General features: G+C 44.7%; 2 protein-coding genes across 5 annotated transcripts in view; one reads left to right on the top strand and one right to left on the bottom strand.

Moving 5' to 3' along the window:
* ZYG11A (zyg-11 family member A, cell cycle regulator) overlaps nucleotides 1-3375 on the top strand; it is a 55227-nt gene extending 51852 nt beyond the window's left edge. Inside the window, exons 12-14 of the mRNA XM_031465146.2 lie at nucleotides 37-98; nucleotides 503-600; nucleotides 3211-3375. Coding sequence (XP_031321006.2) covers nucleotides 37-98; nucleotides 503-600; nucleotides 3211-3374 — 324 coding nt within the window. The 3' untranslated portion in view covers nucleotide 3375. The remainder of the gene's footprint in view (nucleotides 1-36; nucleotides 99-502; nucleotides 601-3210) is intronic.
* Nucleotides 3376-5901: 2526 nt separating this feature from the next.
* Nucleotides 5902-25833, bottom strand: ECHDC2 (enoyl-CoA hydratase domain containing 2). Of its 4 annotated transcripts, none has more exons than XM_031465147.2 (10): nucleotides 25581-25833; nucleotides 19142-19209; nucleotides 18984-19071; nucleotides 14583-14669; nucleotides 13669-13761; nucleotides 12065-12121; nucleotides 11662-11849; nucleotides 8433-8483; nucleotides 6969-7016; nucleotides 5902-6129 (listed from the first exon to the last, which is right to left on the bottom strand). In XM_031465147.2, exons 1-10 carry the CDS (start codon nucleotides 25711-25713, stop codon nucleotides 6052-6054), a joined length of 891 nt encoding a protein of 296 aa, XP_031321007.1. In that variant the 5' UTR covers nucleotides 25714-25833; the 3' UTR covers nucleotides 5902-6051. The 4 variants fall into 4 exon arrangements, with proteins under 4 accessions (XP_031321007.1, XP_031321011.1, XP_064349653.1 ...); XM_031465151.2 differs by having other exon boundaries at nucleotides 12065-12124; nucleotides 25581-25831; XM_064493583.1 differs by lacking the exon at nucleotides 25581-25833 and adding an exon at nucleotides 21959-21979 and having other exon boundaries at nucleotides 12065-12124.
* Between the last annotated feature and the right edge of the window lie 1748 nt (nucleotides 25834-27581).

Here is a 27581-nt window from a genome sequence, read left to right as displayed (position 1 = left end):
TACAATACTAGAATCCTGGTTTCTCTTTTTGTATAGTATGCAACCATCCAGAATTGGCCAAGTTCAAGTTGTAAGATGACAGCATTGGTGACCTACAGGTAATTTAATGATGATGCAGTGCTTTTCTTAAATCTTGTCCTCAGTCTACTCACTATGTAGAGGCCATGGTACAGCGATAAAGTGTTAGAATCAAATAGCCTTGTGTTCAAATCTTACTTCTTTGTGATATTGGGAAAATCACTTCTAGGAAGTCTCTGAGACTTAGTTTTCTTCTTCTATAAAATGAGGCCGGCAGTATGCAAGATTGAGGGTGGAATCAGATATTGAATGTGTGATGTCTAACACAGAATGGCATTTCTTAAATGCTAGCTCCAGTTATGTGCTCAGCAATACATCTGTCTCATTGAGGAATTGACCCTGGTAGGGGAAATGTTGAAAATTATTATTATATCCCTCATATTAGCCTGCATTCTGAGTCAGCATCTTCTTTGTACTTTTTTAGATCCTTTAAGGCATTTTTCCCACTCCTTGGCAACTTCTCTCAACCAGAGGTCCAACTCTGGGCACTATGGGCCATGTATCATGTCTGCAGTAAAAACCGTATGTATTCAAAACATAATAGTTCCCAACTATTTTTCTGTATAAGGATTAAGTTCAAGGTGGAATTTCGAAAAAATTATTCTTCGGTGTCCTAATTTTAATTCTTTCAAAAGAAACTGAAAAACATTTGTATTAGTTTCAAAAATGCTCCTTTTGGGGGTGGATGTCAAGCAATACAGAAAGTGAAACTTTGCACTCCTATTCCTCACAGGCAAGTATTGTTATTAATTAGATAAGTATAACTATTCTTCCAGATAACTTCCTATATATGTACTGTATATGAATATGATAATGTTTTTAAACAAAATGGGCTCTTTCGGTACATGCTGTCCTATAGCTTACTCTTTTTCACTCAATAGTTTATCATGAATACTCCTCCTATAGCAATACATAGATTTGCGGCCTTGTAATGGTTTGTGGGAGGCTGGGGGACCAGGAGTCAGGAGTTGTTTCCCAGGCAGATTAAATGTTTTTCCATGTTTTCCTGTTTTAAATTCCCCTTGGAAATTTTTGGCTTATATTCTTTGCTAAGAATTATTATTAAAATTTTTGCTTTTATTATAAAAGAAATATAGGCTATAATTTTATACTAAAAACCCTAAGGTATAATGTTTAGAATTAAAGGTTTAACTCTCAAAAGCCTAAAATATCTAAAAATAGCTTTAACAAGTAATGAGACCTCTATGCAGAAAACTAAGAAATAATTTAAAAGCCTGTAGTGATTATGAGACCTATTCCTCAGTTCTTTTCAATTTATGAATATAATGCAATTCAAGTGAATGAGTAAGAGATGAGGGATCTGAAAATTATTCTAAAATTAATGTGGCAGGAAAGAACTGACCAAGAAAAATGTTTTTAGGAGCTTGCCCTAGCACTTCTCTTTAAATGGTGCTGGCATGTGAATAGATACAGGCAGATCAGTCAGTCAGAATGGCTCGGAAACAAACTCCAGTATACTGAGTTACAACAGTACTAACTATATTTACAACTAGACCTTTGAGTATTTATTATTTGCCAGGCTGTGTGTGTTGTAAGCTCTTATGAGTGACTCGTTTAGTCTTCACAACAGGTAGAAGGAAGGGGTAGCATTATTGTTATCTATATGCTATAGATGAGAGAAAGAGGTGTAGAGAGGGTAAGTAGGTTGCTCAAAGTTAAAACAGCTCGCGCTGGCAGAGCTGGGTTCTCACCTAGTGCTCTGATTCTAGGTCACCACTATTAACTCTTTTTCCTTGAATTGCCTGTTGATATCCTTTGTTCAGTTTTTGCCTACTGTTTGTTGGTCTTTTTCTTTTTAATTTGAAGGAGCTTTTACAAATATTTTTTCCATTTTATTGTTTTGATTTTATTCATTGTTTCCACAAGTCAGTATTTTGTTATATGGCCTCTAGATTTCAGGTCATGGTTATACTTTACAAAATTGATGAAAATTTCCAGCCATTTTCTTATTTTCTTTTAAAATATTACCTTCCACCTATTTCTTTGTTCTTTTCTTATAACACATATCAGAATTATCTTGTACCTTCTCTCAACCTGTCCTGCACATTTTGTAACCTTTAAAAAAAAAGTTTCTGTCTCTGTTTCTTTGTGCTGCATTCTTGGTAATAGCCTTAGAAGTGTGTTTTGGGGTCATTATTTCTTTGTTTCTAATTGGCTCTTGGACTGATTAAGAGAATCCTTTTCAGACTGAGTTGTGGACATGTCCTTTCAGTACAGCTTTGTATTTGCTTCTGTCAAGTGTTCCAGAGGCTTCCCTGAGATTAGACTAATTCTTATATTAATTTCTCAGCTCAAAGTTTCCCAGAACATTTAGGATAGTATAAATTCAAACCTTCTACCAACTTGGGACTGTGGTTATAAATTCTCAGGAAGGACTTCTCCCCAGGAGCCCAGGCCAAGAAAAAGATGTTTCATTGTTTTGTCTAGTCCACTGTGGGATGACCTTTATGTACTGATTTTGCTTCTAACTTCTTCTTTTCTTTTAAATTTGATTGATTGACTGATTAAATGGAGGTACTGGGGACTGAAACCAGGACCTTGCACACACCAAGCACATGCTCTACCACTGAGCTATACCCTCTCCTCTGCTTCTAACTTCTTAAGTTAAAATCTAAATTCCTAGGTTAGCGAAAGTACCCTAGGATAGTTGCAGGTTAGGTTGGTTACATGAACTTTTGGTCCTTTCTGCTCTTGTGTCTGACCCCTGGACACAAATTCCTTTACTTTGTACACTCAACTGTGCGTTTAAATTTTTTTCAATTATTTTTTACCCAGCACCTGGTGTTTTCAGGTTATCTGGCTCCACATATTGCCTGAAACTGAAATTTATATTATTTTTATATTAAAAGAAGTTCTTATCCTTTTAGTGAGGATTAGAGACATTTGAAGCATAAAGTTGTCTGGAAGTAAACAAAATATCATCTATTATAGTATTACACAGGTCAAGCATTGTTGGTGTATTTCTTCTGAATTGACTCATTTTATCTGTTAATTCCTGTGTCAAAGGGCTCAAATCTTTGTATTCTTTCTTCAAAAAGGCAAATGTGGTAACTTGAGAATATTTAAAATGCCAGCTTGCCCATCAAGTTTCTTTGCTTGATTTTCTTTCAGCCAGCAAATACTGCAAAATGTTAGTCGAAGAGGAAGGATTGCAGCTTTTGTGTGACATCCAGGAGCACAGTGAGGCAGACCCCCAAGCACAGCAAATTGCGACCTCCATTCTAGATGACTTCAGAATGCATTTGATGAATTATCAGAGACCTCCTCTGTGTTGAATGCCCTTCCTAACCCAAGAGGCGTAAGAGGTGCTCTGTTCCTCAATGTCAGGTCTTCCTCCCTGTCAGAAATTGAATGTTGAGTTGAATTGAAACAGGTCATTGGAGTTTGTGAGTTGGTCGCCTCATAGGTTTGTTTTTTTTTTCCCCTCGATTTTCTGTAAGTTATGAAAAGACTGAGTGTGTATGGTAGCCATAATCCCAAATCAAGTTGGAATCATTCTGGGAATACCCTTTCAGCAGTTTTGTAAAATCAAGCCCTGGACTCTGTGGGAAGACCTGTGAGCTTGTGTTGGAACAGCTATGACAATTACTTTTCTCTACCCCTGGCCAATTTCGTAACTCTGTCAGAGGAAGGGAAAAAGACCTGCAGGGAGACCTTGATATTTATGTTAAATTTCATGTTTGAAGGAATATCTTGAGTTGTTATTCCTGGTTATATGAAGCCATTGGAAAAGAAGTACTTGAAGAAAGTTGTAGGAAACATATGCTTATAACTGTGTTGTTAAGAAGGCAGAACCTCTGTTGGAGGGGAGTGAAACTTTTTTTAAAATAGGTACCAGAGTACCTTCTGCTGACTGGGTGGAGGGAAGAGAAATATATTTTTACGATTTTGGACATTCTACCCTTGACCTTCTTTCCTTCAGCTTTACACATTAGACTGAGTAGAGCACTGTGTATAACTGGGTGTGCTAGTGGGGCATGGTAAAAATTAGGAATGAGCATAAAGTATTTAGATGAAAGATTATATGGGGATTGTAAATCTCAATCCGTCAATTTTTTGAGTAGGACTGTGACCAAAACTGAGAGAAAGAGGAAGGACTTTGCCAAAGATTTCAAGAAGTGCTCTTACCTAACACGGAGATGAGAAAAATACGGGGTTTTCTGAGGACTAGCCTCAACCAGAATATAAACTATAAGAAGCTTTTCTGTCCTCTGCAAACCTGCTCTATGGAAAAGAGTATGAAATCCTTCTTTGCCTTATTATTGATAACTAACAAAACATGTTTTGCTATTCATTTGTTTAAATTTAAATTTTTCAAAGAAATAAATTCCTTTTTGAATTAGTCACATATTTTAGGACTAGGTTTTTGTGCTGTTAGCCGGCCAAACTTTTAACTGGAATGCTGTATACCGTCTCTTGGAATCAAATGAGGCTTATTCTTATTCTAAACCATATGCCAAACTGCTGCACTGGATAACAGGAATTGGTAACCTGCTTCCTTCTGTAGTCCTGAAACTGCACTGTATTTTCTCTTTCATTCTTCTGCATGACTCCTCTGAAGGCTGTCTTAGTTTCCTGACCTGGGTTCTGTACTTTGGGACATGCTGTTACCAGATACTAGCTTAGGCTAATGTGAGGAGGGCGGGTGGGAACTAGTGCCTGTTGAGGTCCAGCTCTCCACTAGGCACCCCTCTGAGTATCTGTCTCATTCACAGCAGTCCTCTGGGAGAGGTAGGTTTTATTCTCCCCATTTAACAGCTGAGAAAAAGGAAGTTCAGTAAGGTGGTTTACTTTCCTGAGTAGATACTACTCATGTGGTTGGTGCTGATTCTAAGATCTGGGCTCTTCTGTGTTACTCTCCCTTCTAGGAAATGAGCACAACTTTGGGGCACATTTGTATTTAGCAGCAAATCAACAATGTTATTGGTGTATGTCCGTGCTCATAGCCTAGTGACTCCTGGGCTTGGCCAGGCATAATCTCAGGAAGCTCAGGCAGAGCTCAAATCAATTAAAGAATGACTGTAAGACTGCCCCTTCCCCTGACTTGATCAGGAGGAGGGCTGCTGAGGTGTGCATATGTGAATATCAGCCCCCCTTTGTTTTTCTAAGAGTTCATATTACTTACCTTTGCTCATGCTATTCCCATCAGCCTTCCTCTTTGCCTCAAATGCCTATAATCCTTCAGCCTTCAACCCAGTGTTATCTGCCCATTTCCTGACTCTCCATTCTCTCCATCAGAGTTAACTGTTCTCTTCTCAGTGCTCCTGAAAGCTATTTAATGCACCCATCAAAGATTTGCCTGCCACCCTATAGCTTTCATCCGGTTTTTATAGCAGTGCTTTCATCTAGTTCTTATCAGACACTGTACATAAACAATAACTCACATTTATTGAACTTGAGATGTTTTATTATTTTTTTAAATCCTCACAACAGTTTGATCATAGATGCGCAAGCTGAGGCACATAGTGAGTAACTGGCAGAGAGCTGGGATCTGCAGTCTGGTTCCTGATGCCTGTTCAACCACTACCAGGGTTTCCTTATTATCTCTGTTGTACAGAGGAAGAAACGAGGGTTTCTTACAACCTCTTGCCATCTCTGGTGAGCACCTAATGACTGAGATGCAGAGGTCAGGCTTGAGTGCCAGCAATACAAAGGCCCGGAGGATTTTTTTTACCCTTAGTTTATCATTCTAGTAGGGAGAGAAAGGTATTCTCCTAAGCAAACCCAATCCCAGTGATTATGTAGCCTGGGTGAAGAATAATGAAGGTAGTAGTAGGTGGCATGGTCAGCACTTTAGTACCAGGTACTATGCCACTCATTTTATATCCATCATCCTTGTGAGGAGACTGAAGCCCAGAGAGGTGAAATGATGAGGGCTGTTGCACTGCAGATTTTCTTTCAGAATCCTGCCCTGTAAGGTGCGCATTTCCCGTGCTTAACGTTAAACAGAAGTCACTCGCCAACAAATCTGGGGGGTCGCTTCTCCCTGAAAGCTGCCATGCCTTCCAGCCGATCCCGGGTGGGGATGTTCTGAAACAACATACAGAGTATTAGTTTGTGGGGAGCAGGACTAGAGGCCAATAAAGACTTGATCAAGCTTGTTCAGCCCATGACAAGGCCATCATCCGAATCTTCCTACTGTCTCTGGACTCTGGTGTTGGGCCATGCAAAGGTATGGGCCTTGGTGGCTCCTTGGTCTCCTGTGCAAGGCGGGCTGCCTCTCTAGCATGAGGCCTGTCATATTAGCCTCTATTTGCACACAGCTTGCATGCCTCCAGAGAGCTCAGTCTCCTGCAGCAGTCTGAAATGAGGCTGTTCAGTAGAGAAGAAATATTAGGCTTTGCAGTAAGAAATCTGGCTTTGAATCCTGGTGTGTAGCTAGTTCACACTAGGTCCTTCAAGTCCAGGACCCCCTATTTCAGAGTATTTTCAGTACTTTGTTAACCTGGAGATTAGTATTTTTGAGTCACCCAGGAGTAGGGGCTAAACGGGTCAGCCCCAGGTTTACTGCCCTACCACCAAATGCACACAGCCTATAGGCTATATAACCAATGCCTTGGCATCCCACTTGAGCCTGGTTTTAATAGCACCCACTGGTACAGAGACCACAGAAGCTACTATTCTTCTGTCAAGTACCTCGGTGATTCTCTGGGTACCAAAGTGGGGCAGGATGTACCACCATTAGATGGCTGAGGAAACAGTCCCAGAGAGGCAGTGTGTTCCCCAGGGCTCACCCCAGGCTAAGTGTGAGAAGGGAGTGGCATGGAGTCTAACTCTGGGTTGGAAGGAACCTACCAAATTGATCATGTAGTACAGAAGGCCCCCAGCCTCTGCTTACAGGCATGGATGGACTGGCAGCAGCCACATACCTGGGCATAGCATATCCCTTCAATGGCCATCCCTGATGCGATGTCCACCTGCGAGAAAGAAGTGATACGTGGATCAGTCTGACCTTGTCCACCTCCATCTGCACTGGGAGCCAACCTGCCCTGCTCCCTACACCACTCCACTGTTTCATGGATTCTTCTAGCTAAGAATTACTGAGGCTTACTGTATGCCTGCCTGTATGAACAGAGATGAATATGATAGGAATTCCCTCCCTTGAGAGGGCGCACCATTCATAACAGTGGTAGATCAGTGCTGGGATGAATGGGGGCTTGGGGAATAATGGAGGATTGCACACACAGCCTCTAGAGCTGAGGAGGGTGTGTGTGCACTGTGCGTGCACAGCCAGTCTTCCTTATTTCCTCACCATGCCTCCTGTCACCCCTATTAGTGAAATCTGCAGGCCTTCTGTGCCCTTAGGACTAAGGCCCTGGGCCTTTATGACTTGGCCCCCGTCAACTTCCCAGCCTCTACTGCCTGGTGCTTGCTATTACTACCACTTACGAGCACTATTCTATGAAAACTCATTTACTTTTCACAACAAGGGTTATTACCCCTACTGTACATCTGAGAAAGCTGAGGCACAGAAAGGTGAAGCCATTTGTCTAAGGGCACAGTAGTAGATGGAAAAGCAGGTCTTTGAACCGAGACAGTCCAGCACCAGAGCCCGCATCCCTAACCTCCATGCTGTGTTGTCTCACCCCTTCCTCGCATGCATTTGAGTTGCTTATCAATAACCTGTGTTTTTACTCACACTTTTCCACTTTTCTGGAATTCTCATCCCTCCCAAGGCTCAACTCTAGAAAACATTCTTTAGCCCAGCACTATCATAACGTAGCTACTAACCACTGGACAGCACATCTCTAACCTCTCCAGGGTGTCTGCTTAGCACCCTTAACCTTTTGTTAGTGATTTGATATCTGTATCTGCCCCACTCCCCACCTTGGGGCCAGTGACCATACCTGATTCATTTCTGTGTCCTGAGTTAAGGTGTAGTTTCAGTGTGTGCTGAATGAATTGAAGAGTTAGTTGATGTCGGGGGATAGCTTAGCTGCAGCCAAGGAACCACCCTGTGCCCTGTCCATGAGGCCACATTACTGACCACCAACACAAACCCGAGAACGTGCACTGGGAGCCATACAGACCTGGGTTCTTGAAACTCACTTGCTCTGTGACCCTGGATAAGTCATTTACCATTTCTGAACCTCAGTTTCCTCTCCAAGGGAGAGAGATGAGGATAAAATGTAATTTGGAATATCGCCTGGCCAAACCTCATTTTGTAGATGGGTAAAAGTAAGGCACAAAGAGAGGTCAGACTTGAAGCCTGCTAGAAGAGTCCAGTTCCTGAGCTCTTTCCAGCTGTGCTGTCCATCTGTGTGCCATGAAAGCACACTTCCCAGCCACCCCACTGACTTTAGTGGACCCAAGTTAACCCAGAACCCTCTCACCTCCATTCCTCGGTCAATGGCTACTTTGCCCAGCCGCACAGCAATGGGGGCCTAGGGAAAAGAAAAGTCTTGGTTGAGGAGGGGATCAATGCTCATAGTTAGGCACGTAGCTCCACACGTAGCTCCACAGTGGGGAAAGAGGTTTAGGTTGAGTTCTAGCTGTTTTACTGACACTTACGTTTTGTTAGTGTTAGTACCTACTACTTCCCAGTTGATGTTCATTTTCTATAATGAAAGAAGCCTAACTGATCCTTGACCTTCCCAATCCTGACCATCCTGACCATCTAGGCATCTTGTCATTTAATCCATCCATCCAACATGTATAACACTCCATTTTCCAAATGCTCTCCCACCCAGGGTTGTCTAATGGTCTAATGGTGCTACCCACCCTTCCAGGATGGTGCCATGTTTAACTGAGGCTCAGGGTGGTGAAGCACTTGACCACATTTGTCCAGTGAGTCAGTGGTAAGGCTTGGATCTGATTCCCAGTCACCTTTCCCTCTGCTGCCCCCTTCCTCTACCCCTCATTTCAGCGAATTCAGGCCTCTGCTACAAGCAAGTTTTACCCCGGGAGCGTGAAGACGGGTCAAGATTAGGAACTTGGGCTTTGGAGTCTGACAGGCTTGGGTTGAAATCCCCAGGGGGCATTTTGCAGGGCCACTGGGAAGGAAGAGCATCAGAGTGGCTGTTTGTAAGAAAGACTGTCAGAAAAAGAATGATTTTTAAAGTCTGTTAGCATAGAAGCCATAAAATGAAAGAGCTAGCTACATAAAAATGAAGAACTTCAGACTGGGAAAAATACCACAAATAAAAGATAAAAGTCAACAACTGAGAAAATACATTCATGATACTTATGATAGAAGAATTTCCTTATATACACACAAACACAGACATATAGATATAGATATGTAGTTGACCCTTGAACAACCTGGGGGGTTAGGGGCACCAACCATCCACGCAGTAGAAAATCTGCATATAACTTTACAGCCGGCCCTCTCTATACATGATTGTGCATCTGTGAATTCAGCTGACCTCGGATCATGTAGTACTGTAGTATGTATTTAGTGGAAAAAAATCCATGTGTAAGTGAACTCACACAGTTCAAACCTGTGTTGTTCAAGAGTCCACTGTGAGTGTGTGTGTGTGTGTGTGTATGGATTATTAGAAATACCGATAATTTCATGTTATTTGGAAATGAGAAGAGTGAGCCACATTTTGGCCACAGAATGTTCCATTCCTTTGATGTGCAAGTGGAAAACACAGCCAAATCCATATTCAAAGAATAATGTATATTTACTATTTAGGCGGAAAATCTCAGTGTTAAGTTGTGGACCTTGTATTTATTGACAGTCTTCTGAGCTCTAATCTCAAACCATTTGACTCCCTAGTCTGGGTGGCTTGTCCACTAGAGGGCAGCCTCTACCACACCATCCCTGGCACTCACTCCATCGAGGAACCCTCACATCCTTGGCACCTAGTAACTTAGCTGGAAGTTGCAGATTTGTTTTTCAGGTTGCATCAGAATGACCCAGCATTTGGATTAGTGATTGTAATAATAGTTTTTGGTATGATGGTGTTTTGGTATACAAAGCTGCTTTGAAATACTGAAATACTAGTAATTATATTGGTAGAATACCATTATTTCAGCATATTAAAAAATCTGGAGCCTGAATCATCTTGAGATCAAGCTCAAAGACCCAGTTATTTAGTTTATGCAAAAAGTCAAGCCCTTTGGTCTGTGAGTCTTGCTAGATAAGCCCCCTCTGTGGAAGTATAATCAACCACTACCCTGAGTCACTCAGTTTTATATTAGTTCAGAGACTTTCTGACCAAGTATAACAGAAACCTGACAGCATTAAAATTGTCCAGATGACAGAATCAGACTCTCCATTTATATGTGATGAAACTAAAAAAGAAGAAATGAAGACAAAACAAATGCTTTCTTTTAAACCAAACTCACTATCAGTTTTTTAAAGTTATAGTCCCTGCCCTCAAAGAAGACCTCAGAGTTACAAAAAAAGACAGGATTATTTAAGGGACACAATTTTTTTCCAAAATAAAATACTTTAAGTTTTTTTCATGATTAATTCAAATACTTTTATCTGTTAATATTAAAATGATGTATAGTTAACATTTTATAGGCTTATATTTTAACTTTGTAACATCTTTGTAATTTTTTAATTTGAAATTCATTAGTTTGTTTTTTAAAAATTTGTACATGTTCTGCACTCCTTAGAATAAAACACATTTTTATACTGTAGTCTGCATTATGCAAAATAAATGCCAAAATACCAGTTACCGACTTTCTGGTGATACAGTCACTTTCTTTGATCTTGAGCAGTCACTCAGCCTTTTTGGGTCTGTTATATCACAAATACAGTGGGGATAATCAACTCAACTGGATTGTTCTAATAATTGAGACACTATTAAAATACCTAGAATTCTGTCTGATGGGTGTGAGGTGCTCCACATGGGCCAAGTCAGTATTATAAATTAGTAAAACCTAGTTCTGTTTCAGTTCCTTCCATATCGTTGTGGAAACTTCAGACCTCCCTTAGAGCAGTGAGAAGCCAGTGGAACCTCTCATGTACTTGGAAATTACACTTAGGCAGGACCTAAACCCACTCCCTGGTCTCTAAACCTTTTGGGAGCCTATGCTTTTAGGCTATTTGAGGATTTTAAAAAAGTAATGGGTCTTAACACATGTCCTACATCAAGTATTTCAAAAATTTTTCTGCCATGTGGTATGGTCAGAGAGATGGGCTGGTAGTTCTTTGTCTGCTTTAGAATCTTGCTTTTTCAGTTTGGGGGACTTTTTAATGCAGTACTGTCCAGTGCAGTCGCCAGTAGCCACATGTGGCTATTAGCATGTGAAATGTAGGAAGTGTAATTGAGAAACTAAATCTTTAACTTAAATAACCACATATAGTTAGTGGCTGCCTTAGTGGATGGCACAGGTAGAGAGCATTTACATCATGTCAAGAAGTTGGTTTATGGTGCTCTTCTGAGGATTTTCAAGCCCATTTGATTCCAGTCCCTCAGAACTATTCAATTTTCATTTTAACTTAAAATTTGATTTATTTACTGGATGGCTGAATGCATGCAAAAACTCCAAAGAGGGTTAATAAGTCTGGATAAATGGATCTTGTGCAGCCCCAGAGACACCCTGGCCTCCCCACGTGTGAGTCCCCCATGGCACAGGCTCTCCTGTGCTGTGCTGCTGCCACACCTGGGGCAGGATCTCCTGGGCCAGTGCTCGCGCCCGGTGGTAGGCAGCGTTGCCCTCCTCATTCTGGGCCACGGCGTGGTTCACCAGCCCCAGGGCCTGGGCCTGCATCCCGCTCAGTCTTCGGCCTGTGAAGATGAGCTCCTTCGCCAGGGCCACCCCCAGGCATCGAGGCAGCCTCTGAGTCCCTCCTGGCAGGATGGAGTAGGGGTGGTGAAACTGCATGGGAAGTGGGAACCCAGAGAAGGCCTAGCCTGGGATTCAGCCAAGACCTCCCAGAGGAGCAGACTGAGTTAGAATGGCAGGGCAGAGCCGGAACACGGCAAAAAAAAAGCAGGGAATTTGCTGGATAGAGTGGAATTGAACAGATAAGAGGAGAAAGATGGGTGTGGTGGGTTGAGGTTACCTGCTCCTGGGAGGAGCCCTCGGGTGGTCTCAATCAGCCCCATGACAGCCGAGGAAGCTGCTTAAACAGAACAGAATGAAGCCCCCACCCTGTCTTCCAGTGCCAATCCCCAAAGAGAAGAGACACCCCTCTGTGGGCTCTGCTTACCCTTCCAGCCAACCGCTTCCCTCACGGTGTGCCACAGCCAGACTCCTCCAGGCTCTACCTTTGGAAGAGCCCTACCTAGCCTGGCAGTCAGGAGACCCAGGCCCTCATTCTGCCTCCCTCACTGGAGGTGTACATCACCAGGCAAGTCTCTTTCCCTTTCTGAGCCTCAGAGGTGGGAAAAAGATGATTACCCTACTTCTGCCTGCTTCAGGGAGCTGCCAAGGATCACATGAGGTAAGGTCTTTGGAACAAGGAAGGGGTTCCTAGAAGGTGCCCAGCACCTATTTGTGAGTTAATGGATTCTCTGCACAAGACAGAGAATCCATTAACTCACAGTTCTGGCCTCAAGTGTCAATGACTCCTGCTTCCACCAGTTATTCCTCCTAGCTTTTTGTTGGCCTGAAATTTCCCTGTGTTCTAGTCCACATTCTTCTGAATTCACTCAGCACAGGCCAACTGGACCATGCCTTGTGCATGGGAGGGAAGGGTTTTCTGTGCACTCTCCTATCCACCAAACCCTGCAGGACATGGGCAGGTGAGAAGCAGAGTAGGGGTTATGACCTGACCTGGTATTTTGATGCCTTCTCTTTGATATGCATCATGTAGCTCTCTCTATGCCTGGAGTTAAACATTTTTTAAAAATGTTCTTCCTGGGTGGCAGGAGCAAGCAGTGAAGGGAAGCAAGTAGCCCCATGATGGCACTCAGACTTTTTCCGATTGCCTCCGAGAAGGACACACTCAACCAAGTCACTAAGGTTAAAATAAAGGTTAAAAATTGATCATCATCATCTCCCTTGACTCTTCAAAGCTCAATTTCTCTCAACAAGTAACACAAACCTTGGCAGTGCCAGTGAACCAGAGGGCAATGCTCCTGCCCAGGGATGTTTGTGATTAACTGGGCTGGTGACAGATTATCTCCATGGCTCACCTTTGTTCAAAACATGACTGATAAACAGACTTAAAAGGTTAAATAATTTATCTTTGCCCTCAGCCTTTCCTCTCTGCTCTTTTTGCTGTCATGTCAGCAGCTCCTCTGGCCTTGGCAGGAGCTTTCCTGAGTAGAGGGCAGCTGGCCCTGGGAAGTGATGGGTACCGCTGTAGTCAGGGGCTGGGCCAGGAGGGGAACTAGCTTCTACCTGAACTGGAGCCAAGATTTATAGAAGGCAGGGCTATGACTCAGCTCTTTCACAGCCCTAGAGCCTGGTCTGCCCACATGACCAGGCAGAGCTCCTTGTTTGGGAGCCCAAAGTAAGCAGACCTGAACCCCACTGACTTCTGGGTCAGCCTGCATCTCCAACTTGGTTCTGTAGATGAGTTAAGCTGTGGGTTGGGATTACTCTCTGGGCTTTGGAATGGGAACTTGGTCAGTAGGTGGAAAGCCAAGAGAACCCCAGAAGTAGCCTGTTTCACTCACTCTTCCCTCCCCACCTTACCCCACCTCTCCCTCTGCCCCATACCTGCCACTCGGAGATCACAGGCCAGGGCAAGTTCCAGGCCTCCACCTAAGGCAAATCCATCCATTGCTGCGATGGTGGGCGCAGGGAAGGCCGCTGTGGGGGTGAAGAAGGGCTCAGCCTGTGAGGCCCTGGCAGGACCAGGACAGGGACTCGGGATGGGAGGGGCTAGCTGGTTAGGACAGAGGGCCTCACTGGTCCCAGGTTTGGGGACCTTACTTGGTACCTCAGCCAGGTTACCTTAGAAGTGGGATCAGCTGAGGAGCGGCAGTGGGGAGATGGGCTGGATGATCCCTACTCAGGCCCACTCTCCTTCTCGCCTCCCTGAGATCAGCCTTTTTGCTCTCCCTTCTCATTCTGCGTGCCAAGCCCTGTGCTGGGTGCTGGGAACACAGAATTGAATCACACATGGGGAGGCAGACCTATCACTCCACTGACCCAGGGCGATCAGTGCTCTGACAAAAGAAGCTTGGAGGATGGGTCAGGGACAGCTTCGTGGAGGAGGAGGTACTGGTGGTCTTATAAAATGAATAAAAAGCTAAGATGGCCAAGGAGAGGTATTCCAGGCAAAAGAAACAGCAATTGCCAAAGCCTAAAAGCATGCTTGGTGAAACTTGACTCCTTTAGAATAGCCAGACTTACACCTGGAGGGCACAGGGGTTAAGAGTGGGAACTAGCAGGGCACAGGCTGAGGGGCCAGGGTTCCCTCCAGAAGGAATGCCCTCTGAACCCTCTTGGCACCCTCTTCATAGAATTCCCTGTCATCCTTGCTCCCCTCCGCCCCTCTAAGGTCATCTGTCTCTTCACAGAGCTCACAACAGAAACTATTTTCTCATCAGAGTAGAAGATGGTGGGTGGGGTAGGGCTGGGATCAGCAGGACCCCCTGAATGCCCCCCCCCCATTCCAGGACCCTCACCAATCTCATTCATCAGGCCTCGGAGCCGCTGGACAAAGACCCCCACCTCCGCGTTACTCATCTGCTCCCGCTCCTTCAGGTCTGCACCTGCAGATGGTGAGGGGTTGGTGACAGCACTTGGGAAATGACCTGTTACTGAATCCCAGGCTGTCAAAGGATCCAGCAAAGGAAACTGGAAGAGAAGCAGTCAGAGAAGGAGAAACACAAGGAAAACATGGTCAAGGAAGCCAGGGAGGGAAAGGATGGGGGCAGTCAAAAAAGAGGTGAGACAACAACAACAAAAAGATAAACTGGACTTAATCAAAATTAAAAACTTCCAAGCATCAAAGGACACTAAACAAGAGAGTGAAAAGACAACCCATGAAATGGAAGAAAATATTGGCAAATCACATATCTAGTAAAAGATTGATATCTATGATATATAAAGATCTCCTACAACTAAAACAAACCAACAAACAAAACCTACAAAGGACAAAGGACTCGAATAGACATTTCTCCAAAGCAGGTAAGCCAGTAAGCACATGAAAAGAGCTCAACATCATTAGTCACTGGAGAAATGCAAATAAAAACCACAGTGAGATACCCCTTCACACCCATTAGGATGGCTATTAATAAACAACGAATACAAAAAACAAGTGTTGGCATGGATACGGAGAACCCCAGTGCATTGCTAGTGGGAATGTAAAATGAAGCAGCTGCTGTGAGAAACACTGATTGTTCCTCAAAAAGTTAAATTTAGGATTATTATATGGTCCAGCAATTCTACTCCTAAGTGTATACCCCAAAGAACTGAAAGCAAGGACTCAAACAGATACTTGCACACTAATGTTCACAGCAGAATCATTCACAATAGCCCAAAGGTGGAAACAACCCAGGTCCATCAACAGATGGATGAATAAACAAAATGTGGGCTACACATACAATGGAATATTATTCATTTTTAAAAACGAAGGAAATTCTGCTGTATGTTACAACATGGATGAACATGAAGGACATTATGCTAAGTGAAGTAAACCAGACACAAAAGGACAAATGTATGACTCCACTTGAATGAAGTACCTAGAATATGTAAATTCATAAAGAAAGAAAGTAGAATAGAGGTTACCAGGGGTTGGGGGAATGGGGAGGAATTGCTTAACAGGTATAGAGTTTGTTTGGAATGATAAAAATTTTCTGGAAATGGACAGTGGTAATTGTTGAATAACATTGTAAAACCCAAAAACTTTTGGTCAATTAATCTGACAAAGGAGGCAAGAACATACAATGGAGTAAAGACAGTCTCTTCAGCAGATGATGTTGGGAAAACTGAATAGCTGCATGTAAATCATTGAAATACACCATACACAAAAATAAACTAAAAATTGCTTAAAGACTTAAACGTAAGACAAGACACTATAAACCTCTTAGAAGAAAACATAGGCAAAACATTATCTGACATAAATCTCAGCAATGTTCTCCTAGGGCAGTCTACCCAGGCAATAGAAATAAAAGCAAAAACAAACAAATGGGACTTAATTAAACTTACAAGCTTTTGCACAGCAAAAGAAACCATAAGCAAAACAAAACACAACCTACAGAATGGGAGAAAATATGTGCGAAAGATGAGACTGACAAAGGCTTTATTTCCAGAATATAAAGACAGCTCATACAACTTAATAAAAAAAAAAAAAAGAAACCCAATCCAAAAATGGGCAGAAGACTTAAACAAGCAGTTTGCCAATGAAGACATACAAATGGCCAATAGTCACATGAAAAAATGCTTAATATCATTAATTATCAGAGAAATGCAAATCAAAACTACAATGAGGTATCGCCTCACACCAGTCAGAATGGCTGTCATTCAAAAGTCCACAAACAAATGCTGGAGAGGCTGTGGAGAAAAGGGAACCCTCCTACACTGGTGGGTGGAAATGTACTTTGGTGTAGCCCTTATGGAAAACAGTATGGAGATTACTCAAAAGACTAAAAATAGACTTACCATATGATCCAGCATCCCACTCCTGGTTATATATCCAGAGGGAATGCTAATTCAAAAAGATACATGCACCCTAATGTTTATAGCAGCACTATATACAATAGCCAAGACATGGAAACAACCTAAATGTCCACTGACATGACTGGATAAAGAAGTTGTGGTATATTTATACAACGGAATACTTCTCAGCCGTAAAAAAAAAATAATGCCATTTGCAGCAACATGGATGGACCTAGAGATCGTCATTCTAAGTGAAGTAAGCCAGAAAGAGAAAAATATATGATATCAGTCATATGTGGAATCTAAAAAAAGACAAATGAACTTATTCACAAAACAGACTCAGACATAGAAAACAAACTTATGGTTGGGGGGGAGGGGTGGGAAGGGATAAATTGGGAATTTGAGATTTGCAGATACTAATATAGGTAAAATAAACAACAAATTCATACTGTATAGCACAGGAAACTATATTCAATATGTTGTTACTTTTGGTGAAAAGAATATGAAAACAATATATGTATGTTGATGTATGACTGAAGCATTATGCTGTACACCAGAAATTGACACAACATTGTAAACTTGTGGGAGCACACTCATATAAGTAGGGCTGCAATGCAGAAAACTGCTGCTCTTTGCCTTGCTTATCTTAGATGTAGGTTGGTAGCTGCAGGGCTGCTTCTGCTTCTTGGAAAACCATTACCTTTAGCCCTTGCTGAAAACAGCAGGACATTCTTCGCTAATCTAGTTAGATTTTGAACTTTGTGGAGTCCTTGTGCCTGGTTTTCATTATCGATTGTATACTCCCTAAACATTGTAAACTTTTCCCTAAATGTATAGATTGACTAATGTTTCTGTTTTTCACGAAACTGCTGACCTGCATACCTGCATGTACACCATGCCCCTTGCACAATCCTATGACGTGTTTTACCTTCATCCTTTGTTTGACTATTCTCAATAAATACGAGCGTTTCGGAGGGTCTGAGGGAGTTGGTCTCCGGCTCCCTCTCACTCTCTTGACTTGATAAAGTCTCGAGTAATTCATTCTTCCGTGGTGGGTCTTTGCTGGACAAAGCCCACAAAATTGACTATATTTCAATAAAAATATATACGTATCTCCAAAAAACAAAACCTTGTTAAGTGTACTTAATGCCACTGAATTTTACACTTCAAACTGGTTAAAATGTAAATTTTGTAATGTATATATTTACCACAATTAAAAAATATATAAAATAAAAATTTGTTGTTTATTTTTTTCCAGTTCGAGAAATAATTGACATATGTCATGGTATAATTGATTATTTTTTACAAGAAGGGGTCGGTGGGGTCCAAGGAGGCTGAGAGGTCAAGTGAGACGAGCACTGAGAAGTGAGTTCAGGACATGGAGGCACGGAGGTGCGCATGCACCCTGGTGAGAGTAGTGACAGTGAAGGGGTCATAAAAGGCCAGATGGCAGGGGCCTGAGGCCGGATAGAGGGGTGGATATAGTCTCTGCAAGTCCTAGACTATATGAAAGGCAGCTGGGAAGATCCTCAGAAGTCTTTGATTTGTTCCAACCCCTCAGTGTCAGATGGGGAAACTGAGGCCCAGAGAGGGACAGGGATAAGCCTAGGATTCCAGAGCAAGTGGGGCAGATCCAGACCTCCTGCACCCTCTACTTCCCCGCCCTTAGTTAGGATAGTGAAGAGGGGTTAACAGTGGGCATGAAGCGACCATGATAGAAGAGGTCAGACAGAGATGGAGCCAAAGGAAGAGGCCAGGGTAGGATGAGGGCCTCTGCCAGGGCAGGGGGTCAGGCAGACTGGTGTGCATACTTATTCTGCCACAGCAGACCCCAAGCTGGTCCCCACAGCTGAGACCTAGGGATGGAGCCACGCCTCCCTAAAACCTAAGAATCATGGTCCTCCCATCTTAATCCCTCCACAGCCTCTTCCTGCCTCCCCAGGGCCCCCTCCCCAGTCACCCCAGAGTCATTTCTTTTCTTTGAAACAAAGTTCATGGTGCTTGCCCTGTTGTGAGGACCAAATGGAGCAGGAACTTTGAAGAGCTTTGCTGACATGGACTGAGATCTTGTAGGTGGGCAAATGGGCAGAGAGTCCCATCTTGGGCACAGACCTTGTATATGTCTTTGGACTCAGTTTCCTCATTTCCTCAATGAAGGGTCAGAACAGAGTGTGGTGTAGCTCAAAGAACAAACATTTGGGGGGCAGAGAGGCCAAGTTCAAACTGAATTCTTACTAGCTGTATAACCCTAGGGAAGGAATTTTTACCTCTGACTCTCTGAGTGCACATCTATAAAATGGGAATAATGAGTCCTCTGCTAGAGGTGACCTAAGCACCAGCCCCTCCCCACCCCCACCATGCCCTGCATTCTGGTGGGAGCTCAGCTGAGCCCTGGGGTGGCAGTGAGGGTCAGGGAGGGAACCCACCTGCACAGAACACACCCTTCACTCCGCTTCTGAAGATCAGGACACGCACTTGCCGGTCCTCCCGCAGCTGGGCCAGAGCTTCCAGCAGCTGCAGAGGAGACCTCGTCAGAATCCTCCCAGCCCAGCCCCAGCCCACCCTGGGGCCTGCCCTTCCTCACCTCGCTGACAAAGACGTGCCCCAGGGCATTGCGGGCTCTCGGTCTGTTCATCAGAATCTCAGTAATCCCTGCAGGGGACAGGGCAGCCTTGGGTGAGCCAGCTGGCCTGCTCACTCCTGGGCTGGGGCCTGGGATCTGGGCAGCCTCTACCCTTGATGAGCAGTGTAACTTGGGGCAAGTCACACACACCCAGGCCTCAGTTTTCCTGACCATAAAATGGGGAGAACAGCCCTTGCCCTTTCTGCATCACAGAAGTGGAAGGACTTGTGACCCTTGGAGCAACAATGGGGAGACAGACAAGAAAGACTGCCACAGTGGTTCTGGCCTGTTTCTGCCATTGTGACACGCACACGCACATGCACACATACTCCTTCAATTTCATGTAACTCTCCACATTATTGTTTTCTCCATAGTCAGATTTCTTCCTCTGAAGTTGAATGAGTTATAAGACCACCACCCAGAAACCCCTTCATGTGCTCTGATACAATCGTTGCTCTGCCCTCCCCCAAAAAGTAACAACTCTCCTGACTTACAGTGATCATTTCAATGCATTACTTTACAATTTTATCACTCAAATGTGAATTCCTAGACATTACAGTTCAGACTTGCTAATTTAAAAAAAAATTTTTTTAAGACAAATCAAAATTTTCTTTTAAATTGTATCTTAAAAATGTGTTAAAGTCCTCAGGTTCTGCCTTTAGCCCTGTCTTTCCCTCAAAAGTTATTTATTAAGGAATGTGGGGCATTTGACCTGTAGGGTTTCCTGCAGCATGAAATTTACTGATTGCACACTCATGGTGCAAGTCAGCAGGCTCCTATGTCACAGGAATTTAGTTACTAATCCAGAGGCTTGAACACGCTAACATTCTGTCCTCTTTGGCAAGAGACTAATCTCTGCTCTAGTGTGTGATGTTCTTTCACCAACAACAGCCAAGCTTCTTGAAAGGGTTTCTTGTACTCAGTCACTTTCTTGCCTTCCACTCACTTACAAGTACATTATAATATGAGGTCATGAGTAAGGTGAGTGTATAAAGTACTAATGGATTACAGATGGCAGCTCACAGATGGAAGCATGTGAGCAAAGTGAGGATAGCAAGTGTTGTTATTTGAAGAGTGAGGCCTGGTGGGAAAAAAATTCTATAGGTAAGGGACTACCCAATTTTTTTAATGTTGAAGTTCCTAAAAGGTCAGTCCAGGAGCCCTTTATTCAGTTGTTTGCACAATTATGTATTTAACACACGCCGGCCTTTGTACTAGACACTGATTTCAGAGACCAGGACAGACCCAGTCCCTGTCCTCTTAAATCCTACAGTCTGAAACGGGAGACAGACATTCAACAAATAATTACTATTTGTGATGAGAACATAGGGAAAAACAGGACAAGGAAGTGGGACATAGAGAGTGGACAGAGGGGACCCCTAGTGTGGAAGGTCAGCAGTGACTTCTGGAGGAGGAAGTGACCATTAAGCTGAGAGCTGAGGAGTGAACAGGAGTCAGCAAGGCAAAAGTGTGTGTGTGTGTGTTTTTAGGGAGGAGAAGCCCATCCAGACAGGGAGAGTGGCAGGGATGAGGGCCCTGAGGGTCATAGAGCAGGGTACTGCAGGGTTTGAGCTGGGCCTGAGAACTAAACCAAGATAAAACAGATTAACTGGAGAAAAGCACACACACTTATGTAAGTTTTAAATGACATAAGAGCCCTCATAAGGAAATGAAGACCTCTAGAAATGGTGGAACCTACATGCTTTTATAGTAGGCTGAACAAAGAGCAGTAATTGTGGAAAAGTAAACTATGGTGGGGGGAGGGGGGCGCTAATGGAAGGTAAGAACTATTTTAACAAGAGATGTTTGTCCACAGTTGTCTGTTGTACAGAATTCTCTTGGCTTTGACTCTCTGTCAAAGAATGTTTCTTTTCTTCAGGTTCAGGGAGAGCATCTTTCACACAGGAGTTTTTATCTCCTGTTTTCAGGCAGAAATGGAGCGATTAGGAGGCCCTTCTTGCATCTGCTGTTTTTTCAAGTGCCTCGAGCTCAAAAAATTCCTTATACCAATGTGGCATATTGTTGGGAGGGGGGACATATTCTGCCACCTTTCAGTAGCTTCCAGAATGGAGGGGTTCAGAGCAAAGGGAGAGAAGACTGAGGTGAGGCAGGAGAGTGAGGAGGGCCGGCGCTTGCTCGTCCGCCCCTTCTCCTTCTTCCACGCCTCCCGTGGGCTTGCCTCCCGTACACCAGGGCTGTGCTGCACACCTGGCCAGCTCTCCTCTGAGCTGCAAGCCTGAACACCCAGCTCCACTTGACACCTCAACCAACAAGTCCAAAAATGATCGACCCTCCTCCTGCTCCCTTGGTGAGTGAATGACATAGCAGACCTGTTGCCTCCCTGTTCCTCTCCCTTGAAGTCTACTCAGTCTCCGAGACCTGTCAATTCAATAGACCTCTCAGCTCACATCCCTCCTTGCAGCCACTAACCTGTGTGGGCTCCTTCCTCGGTTACTGGCCCTCTGCTCTGAGTCTTACCTCCCCTGGCCCCTCCACAGTCATGCCCTCATTTGGATCAGAGTCATCTTTCTAACTCAAATCTGACCACATCCTTCCCATTCCCTCTTCATTAAAACTAAGCCCATTTCCTTAATTCCACTCAAAAGACCCTCTACAACCTGGCCGTTGCACCCCACTCTGGCCTTAACTCACTCCCCACAAATGTGGGCCAGGTACGGTGAAGAGAGACCAGCTCTGAGCAGGGGCTCAAATACTTTTATGCCTTCTTGGCCATTTCCCCTCTTGTAAAGTATCAGGATGGACTAGAGGAGTGCTTACCAATTTTATTATTTTCTCGCAGGGTACTCAGCTGTGTCGGTGGAACAAGCAGGATTTCTGATGATGGCCATTTCAGTGAATTGATCTGAGACACCAAGAAGGGCCAATGAAAGTTTCAGGGCTCTTAAGGGACAGAGTTTCCAGCCACAGTTAGAGAACTGCAGTCCAGGACAGAGAACTGTAACATTCAGGCAATCTGGGCTTCCTTAGCCTCCCCAGAAACCTTCAAAGAGCTCTCTGAGCCCTGCAGTTTCCACCGAGGAACTCAGATGTCCCCAAAAGTCCTCTCCAGCTCTTCTCCAGATGAGAAAATGCTGCAACTTTGGGGAAATGAAACTATGCTGGATACAGAGAAACCATATCAGAGGGGTTGAGGAAAACAGTCTAAGTCCAAGGTTATTGTGGTGGACGGACCTTAGTGTGGCCCCCGTATCTGTTCACATTCTGAACAGTCACCTTCCCTTGAATGTGAGCAGGACCTGTGAATTGCTACTAACCAAGAGAATACACCTGAGGTCATAAAATGTCAATTCTAAGATTAGGTCCAATTACTTGGCAAAGGTGATAAGATATTACTTCTCTGATTAGGCTGTGATGTATAGAAGACTCTGTGTTGCTAGCGTACACTAGAGAAACTGGTGGACCTATGGAGGTCATGTGGCAAGGAACTGTGGACAGGCTCTAGGAGTTAAGAGTGGCCCCCGGCCAACAGCAAGAAAACAAGACTTTAGTCCAGCAGCCACAGGAGGTGAATTCTGTCACAAAGTGAGGAGCTTGGAAGCAGCTCTCTCCCCAGCCAAGCCTGATGAGACCATAGCCCTGGCCAAGTCCTGGCTTACAGCCTGCTAAAACCCTGAAGCAGAGAACCCCACTAAGTTGTGCCTGCACTTCTGACTTACAGAAACCATGAGATAATAAGCGTGTGCTATTTTAAGCAACAAAATTTGTGGTATTATGTTATGTGGCAATAGAAAACTAATACAGCCATGATGTCCTGGGATTGACAGAAACTTTCCTCTCTCCTCTTCGCTTTCCTATTCTGTCTTTCCTTTTTCTCTGGCTGACTCTCCCATATTTCATCTTTATCTCCCTCTTTCAGAATGCAAATATGCTGCTTGGCTCAAGTCACAGCGCAGGCATATACCAGCTCCAGGGATGTGGGCCAGTTACTTTACCCTCTGACCTTCACTTTTCTGATCTGTAAATAGAAATACTAAAAAGGCTGTAATGAGGATTTAAAGAGATAATACCCATCAGTGCTTAACCAGAGTTTGCGGGTACTGTGAGCAGGGAAAATGCGCAGAAGCTGGGGAAAGTCTAGGACCCAATATGAACTATGAACTCTAAGCTGGGAGCCCTGAGGAGCCAGACAGGGGGTCTTTGGCTGGACCCTAGCAGTGAAGATGGGTCTGCACTGCACCCTCTCCACTCTTACCAGCCTCACCATGCTGATGATTTGATTTCCTTAGCAGCTGACCTAGGATCACATCTGTCTGGGTGGCCTGGATCACAAGATGATGTGGGTGGGAGCCAACAGAAACCACTGGAAGCTAGTATAAAGACCAGTTGGTTTAACAACCCCTTACTGAGGCCCAAGAAAGAAGAGAATTTGCTAAAGTTAGCAGTTGGACCCAGCTAGCAATCCTCACTGTCAAAGAGCTAATAACCAATGAGGGTGACAAGCTCACACACAAGGAAAGTAAAGGGATGGTGGGGGAGCGGGGGTGGTAATTCCAGAAGGAGCTACATAGGTAGAGAGGAAAGGAGAGGACCCAAGTCAGGGGCATAGTTACAACCAAACACAGAGGTGGGACAGCTTCAAATGCACACATGGGTTAGAAGAGCTAAGATGGAAAGGGCAGTGAACTTTGTGGTGGTCAACTTTGAACGTCCAGCTAAGGAGCTGGAGTAGAGCCATAAAGAGGACGGAAGTGTGATTAACAAACCAGTCCTATTATCCAGGACAGCATGTAAAATGTGACAATGGTCTGGTGCCATCAGCCCAAGTAGAAGGCAGAATCTGTGGCTTCTAATGGGGGTGGTGGGGTGGTTCTCCCGTGTATGAGCCTCCTTGTGCCTCCCCTGCTCCTTCTTCTTGGTTCCCGCAATGACTTTCTTTACCTTCTATATGCCCTCTGGTAGGGGCAGAGGCTTAATCTCCTGATGCTTCTTATTTCTGGATAAAAAGTTTCCCTATTTACAAGTGAGTCCTAAGGTCTAGCACCTGTGATAATTTTTAACTAGTGTACAAGTCTGTGTTTTGAGTCACTGGGTCACCGGAAGGGTTACTGATGACCTAATAGTTGAGAACACAGGTTTTGAAACCAGACCTGGTTCAAATTGCTTAACCTCCCTGTGCCTCCGTTTCTTAATCTGTAAGGTGAGGTGAGTAATTTTAACTACTTGAAGGCAAGCGCCGTTGTCAGTTTGGCAGCTCAACATGAGAGTAAGGGGTATTCTCTAACACCAGCAACCCCACATGCCCAAAGAATTCTCACCAAGTGATGCAGTGGGACGCTGGTAGCCCCTATATGTCCATCAAAAGTGGGGGGGGGGGTACACCCAAGGGAGTAATATGCAACAACAAGGAGCAAGGAACTACATTTATATGCGAAGCAGCTCTTCAAAACTCAGTATCAAGTAAAGAAAAAAGAAGAAATAGGAGATGTCTAGTACAATGCCTCCTGTGTAAATTAAAGCTCGGATATAAACAATGCTATATCAAATGCACGGAGGGGAAGAGGGCTTGGAATTGGGAGAAAGACAAGAGAAGGGCTTTGCTCTGATGGTAACGCCCAGGGGACTGCGGAGAGTAACGCCACTGAATGCACTTAAAGTAAAAAACAAAAACAAACCCCCAAACCCCCAAACTAAACCAAACAAAAAACCAACCAAACAAAACCCAACACAAAGCTCAACCAATCAAGGTTCTGTCAGTGACCCGCGCGAACTTTCCCTTGAGTCTACAGGGCTCAAAAGCCCGCCAGCAGCTGCAGGGCCAGCGCGCAAAGAGACTCGCCCTCCTGTCGCCGCCCCTCCTCTGCCCTCCCCTCTCTCCCATTGCCCCTCTTCCCACACCTACCCTCCACCCTACACTGTGGCCCTGCACAGTGAGCCAAGCTAGATTGGCTCCGCAGCCTCCCTCCCCCAGGAGACTTGCCAGGACCTTTGGCCCAGGAGAGAAATAAGGCCTTTGAACGCTCTTCTGTGTATGGGGCGGGGGAGGGGGAGGGGCAGGAGAGAGTGTCGGTGCCTAGTCCTAGCCCTGAGCGAATCCCATCTCTTTCCTCACAGCCCCAGGCTACCAGATAGGACACTGTGGGGACTGATACTGAGTCTCACCACAACTAGGTTCGGGGCGGTCAGTAACGTGGCCACTTACCTCCGGCCTTAGGGAGACTTGTGGAGCCTAGACCGGGATGCAGGCGCTTTGGGGTCAAATCCTCAAACGCACTGGGCTACCCGCCTTCCCCTTCAGGTTTCAGTTTTCCCGCGTGCAGTGGGCGCGCTGGCCGTGGGTCGGGCCCGGCAGCAGTGAGCGCCAGGCTCCCGGCTTGCCCTCGGCCCGCCCGAGCTCTCTTCCCAGCCGCCTCCCGGGCGCTCCCCAGGACAGCGCGCTTACCTTGTTCTGGACCCTCCAGAGGGCACACTTGGATCTCGCGGCCCGCGGCCGCCGGCTCCGAGGCACAGCCGCGGGCCCCCAGGGGCCTCCAGGAGCGCAGAAGGCGCAGGGCGCAGGTCAGGGCGCGCAGCATCGGGGCGCAGTCTGGGAAGGTGCCGCTCGGCCTCTCGGCTACCTCCTCTGCCCCTGAAACTGTCAGCTCGGCCCCAGGCGTTCGCAAACTGCTCCTCCTATGGGCCGAGGGCCGGACACCGCTCTCAGCACATTTTGGAGAACGGAAGACCTGAGTAGTAGAAAGCCCAGCTACGCCGTGTGATTTTGGGCAAGACTGCCAACCTCTCTAAGCCCCAGTGTTTTAATCTGCAGAGCGCGCATAGTAAAGTGACTGCTGTCAAAGATATAGAAAGCCGGACACTAATCAAAATAGTGAGAACAGATTTTAATCGGTAATATACTATTGCAAAAGGGAAATGTCTGGCGTGAACCGAATCAAGTTCTGTTTGTTACAGAGGTGACTTTTTTAAAAAATTGAAGTATAGTTGATTTACAATGTTGTATTTATTTTTTGTGTACAGCACAGTGATTCAGTTTTATAAAGGGAGAATGAAGGAATAGGGAGGTGAGTGAGTGTGGACTATGTAGACTCAGGGAAGTGAAAATTTACAAAATGAGTGAGAGGGAGGGTTAGCCCATAGGAATCCATCCTGGGTTTGCTAACTGGCCCTTATGCAAGTTTAGGCTCCCACAGATACTGGAAGACAGGGGCCCTATCTTCAGATTTTGGCTGGAACAAACATTAAATTCTTTCAGCAGCCTTGGGGTTTCTCAGGCAGGCACGTTAAGGGGGCTAGGGTCATCCTAGGGATGTGGCCTTTGAGTTGTTAGAAATCATGTTAGTGTTCCTATAGGCCTTATAGGTGGAGGATGAACCCTAGGAGAGAAGAGGGCTCAGAGGAGCCTGACTAGAGTTGGGTGATGGAGGGAGAATCTTTGTCACTACATCATGGTGGTGTTATGATGACTGGGTAGTGTGTGTGAACCTTACTTACACATATGCTCAATAAATGTTCTCATAAAAAATGTCATTTCATTTATTCACTCAGGCATAGTGTCTACATTTATGGACTTCACCACCTCACCTCTCATTTGCATCTGAATTCATTCCAATTTTCTGCTCAATAATTAGATTGCAAAAATATTTGTGAATGTGAATTCCTAGCTTCTGCCCCTACTTTCCACCTAAACTGCTTTTGCAGAAGTCACCAATGGCCTTGTTTAGTTCATTCTGGGTGGATCAATAAAGCGTGCTCCGTGTACTCTCCCCCCTCCCCCACCTTCCACTTATGGAAGACTCGAACGCCATTAATAATCCTGGCTTCCAACCAATAGCTAGACTGTTAAGCAATCTAGAAGTAAAACTCCCTTTTTAAAGTTATTGGTGCTTGTTCGGATCATCACTATGTCTATTAAGGTTTAAACAAAAATGGGCTCTAACCTCCTTCATGGGTCCTTAAGTTCCTCTCTGTGACCCTCAAGATTAATTGGGGTTTATTTCAGTCCTGGTCATTTTTTACCTCCTGCTCTTGCTTCCAATGAATTAATTCAGGTTATGGATCATCTGGCCATTCCTCCATGTTGCTTGTTGAGACAGGAGAGAAGGTGGGAGGGCACAGCCATTCAAGGAATGCTACAGCAATTAACATCAAAATGGTGAAAGACTCAACCCCCAGAAAGCCTTGAGGCTCAAGATGGTGAGAAGTTTGACTTCTGGCAGACCATCAGCTTCATTATACGCTCATTGTAACATATTACACGATGAGTAAGTAACATGCTCACAGGCCCATGACAGTCCCAAGGCTAGCCACAAAAGGTGAAAGAGTGGGAAATGGCCAGCTTCCTAGGAATCCCAGCCCCTTCTCCAGACTAGTTAGACTAGACCTTCCACTTATTAACACATGAAGCCGCTGAGCCCATAAAAACTGGCAACACGGTGCATCGTGG

This window comes from Camelus dromedarius, chromosome 14 (assembly GCF_036321535.1).
Source record: "Camelus dromedarius isolate mCamDro1 chromosome 14, mCamDro1.pat, whole genome shotgun sequence".
Classification (NCBI taxonomy): Eukaryota; Metazoa; Chordata; class Mammalia; order Artiodactyla; family Camelidae; genus Camelus; species Camelus dromedarius.
Note: the sequence above shows the minus strand (reverse complement) of the source record. Positions and strands in the feature narration are given on the sequence as shown.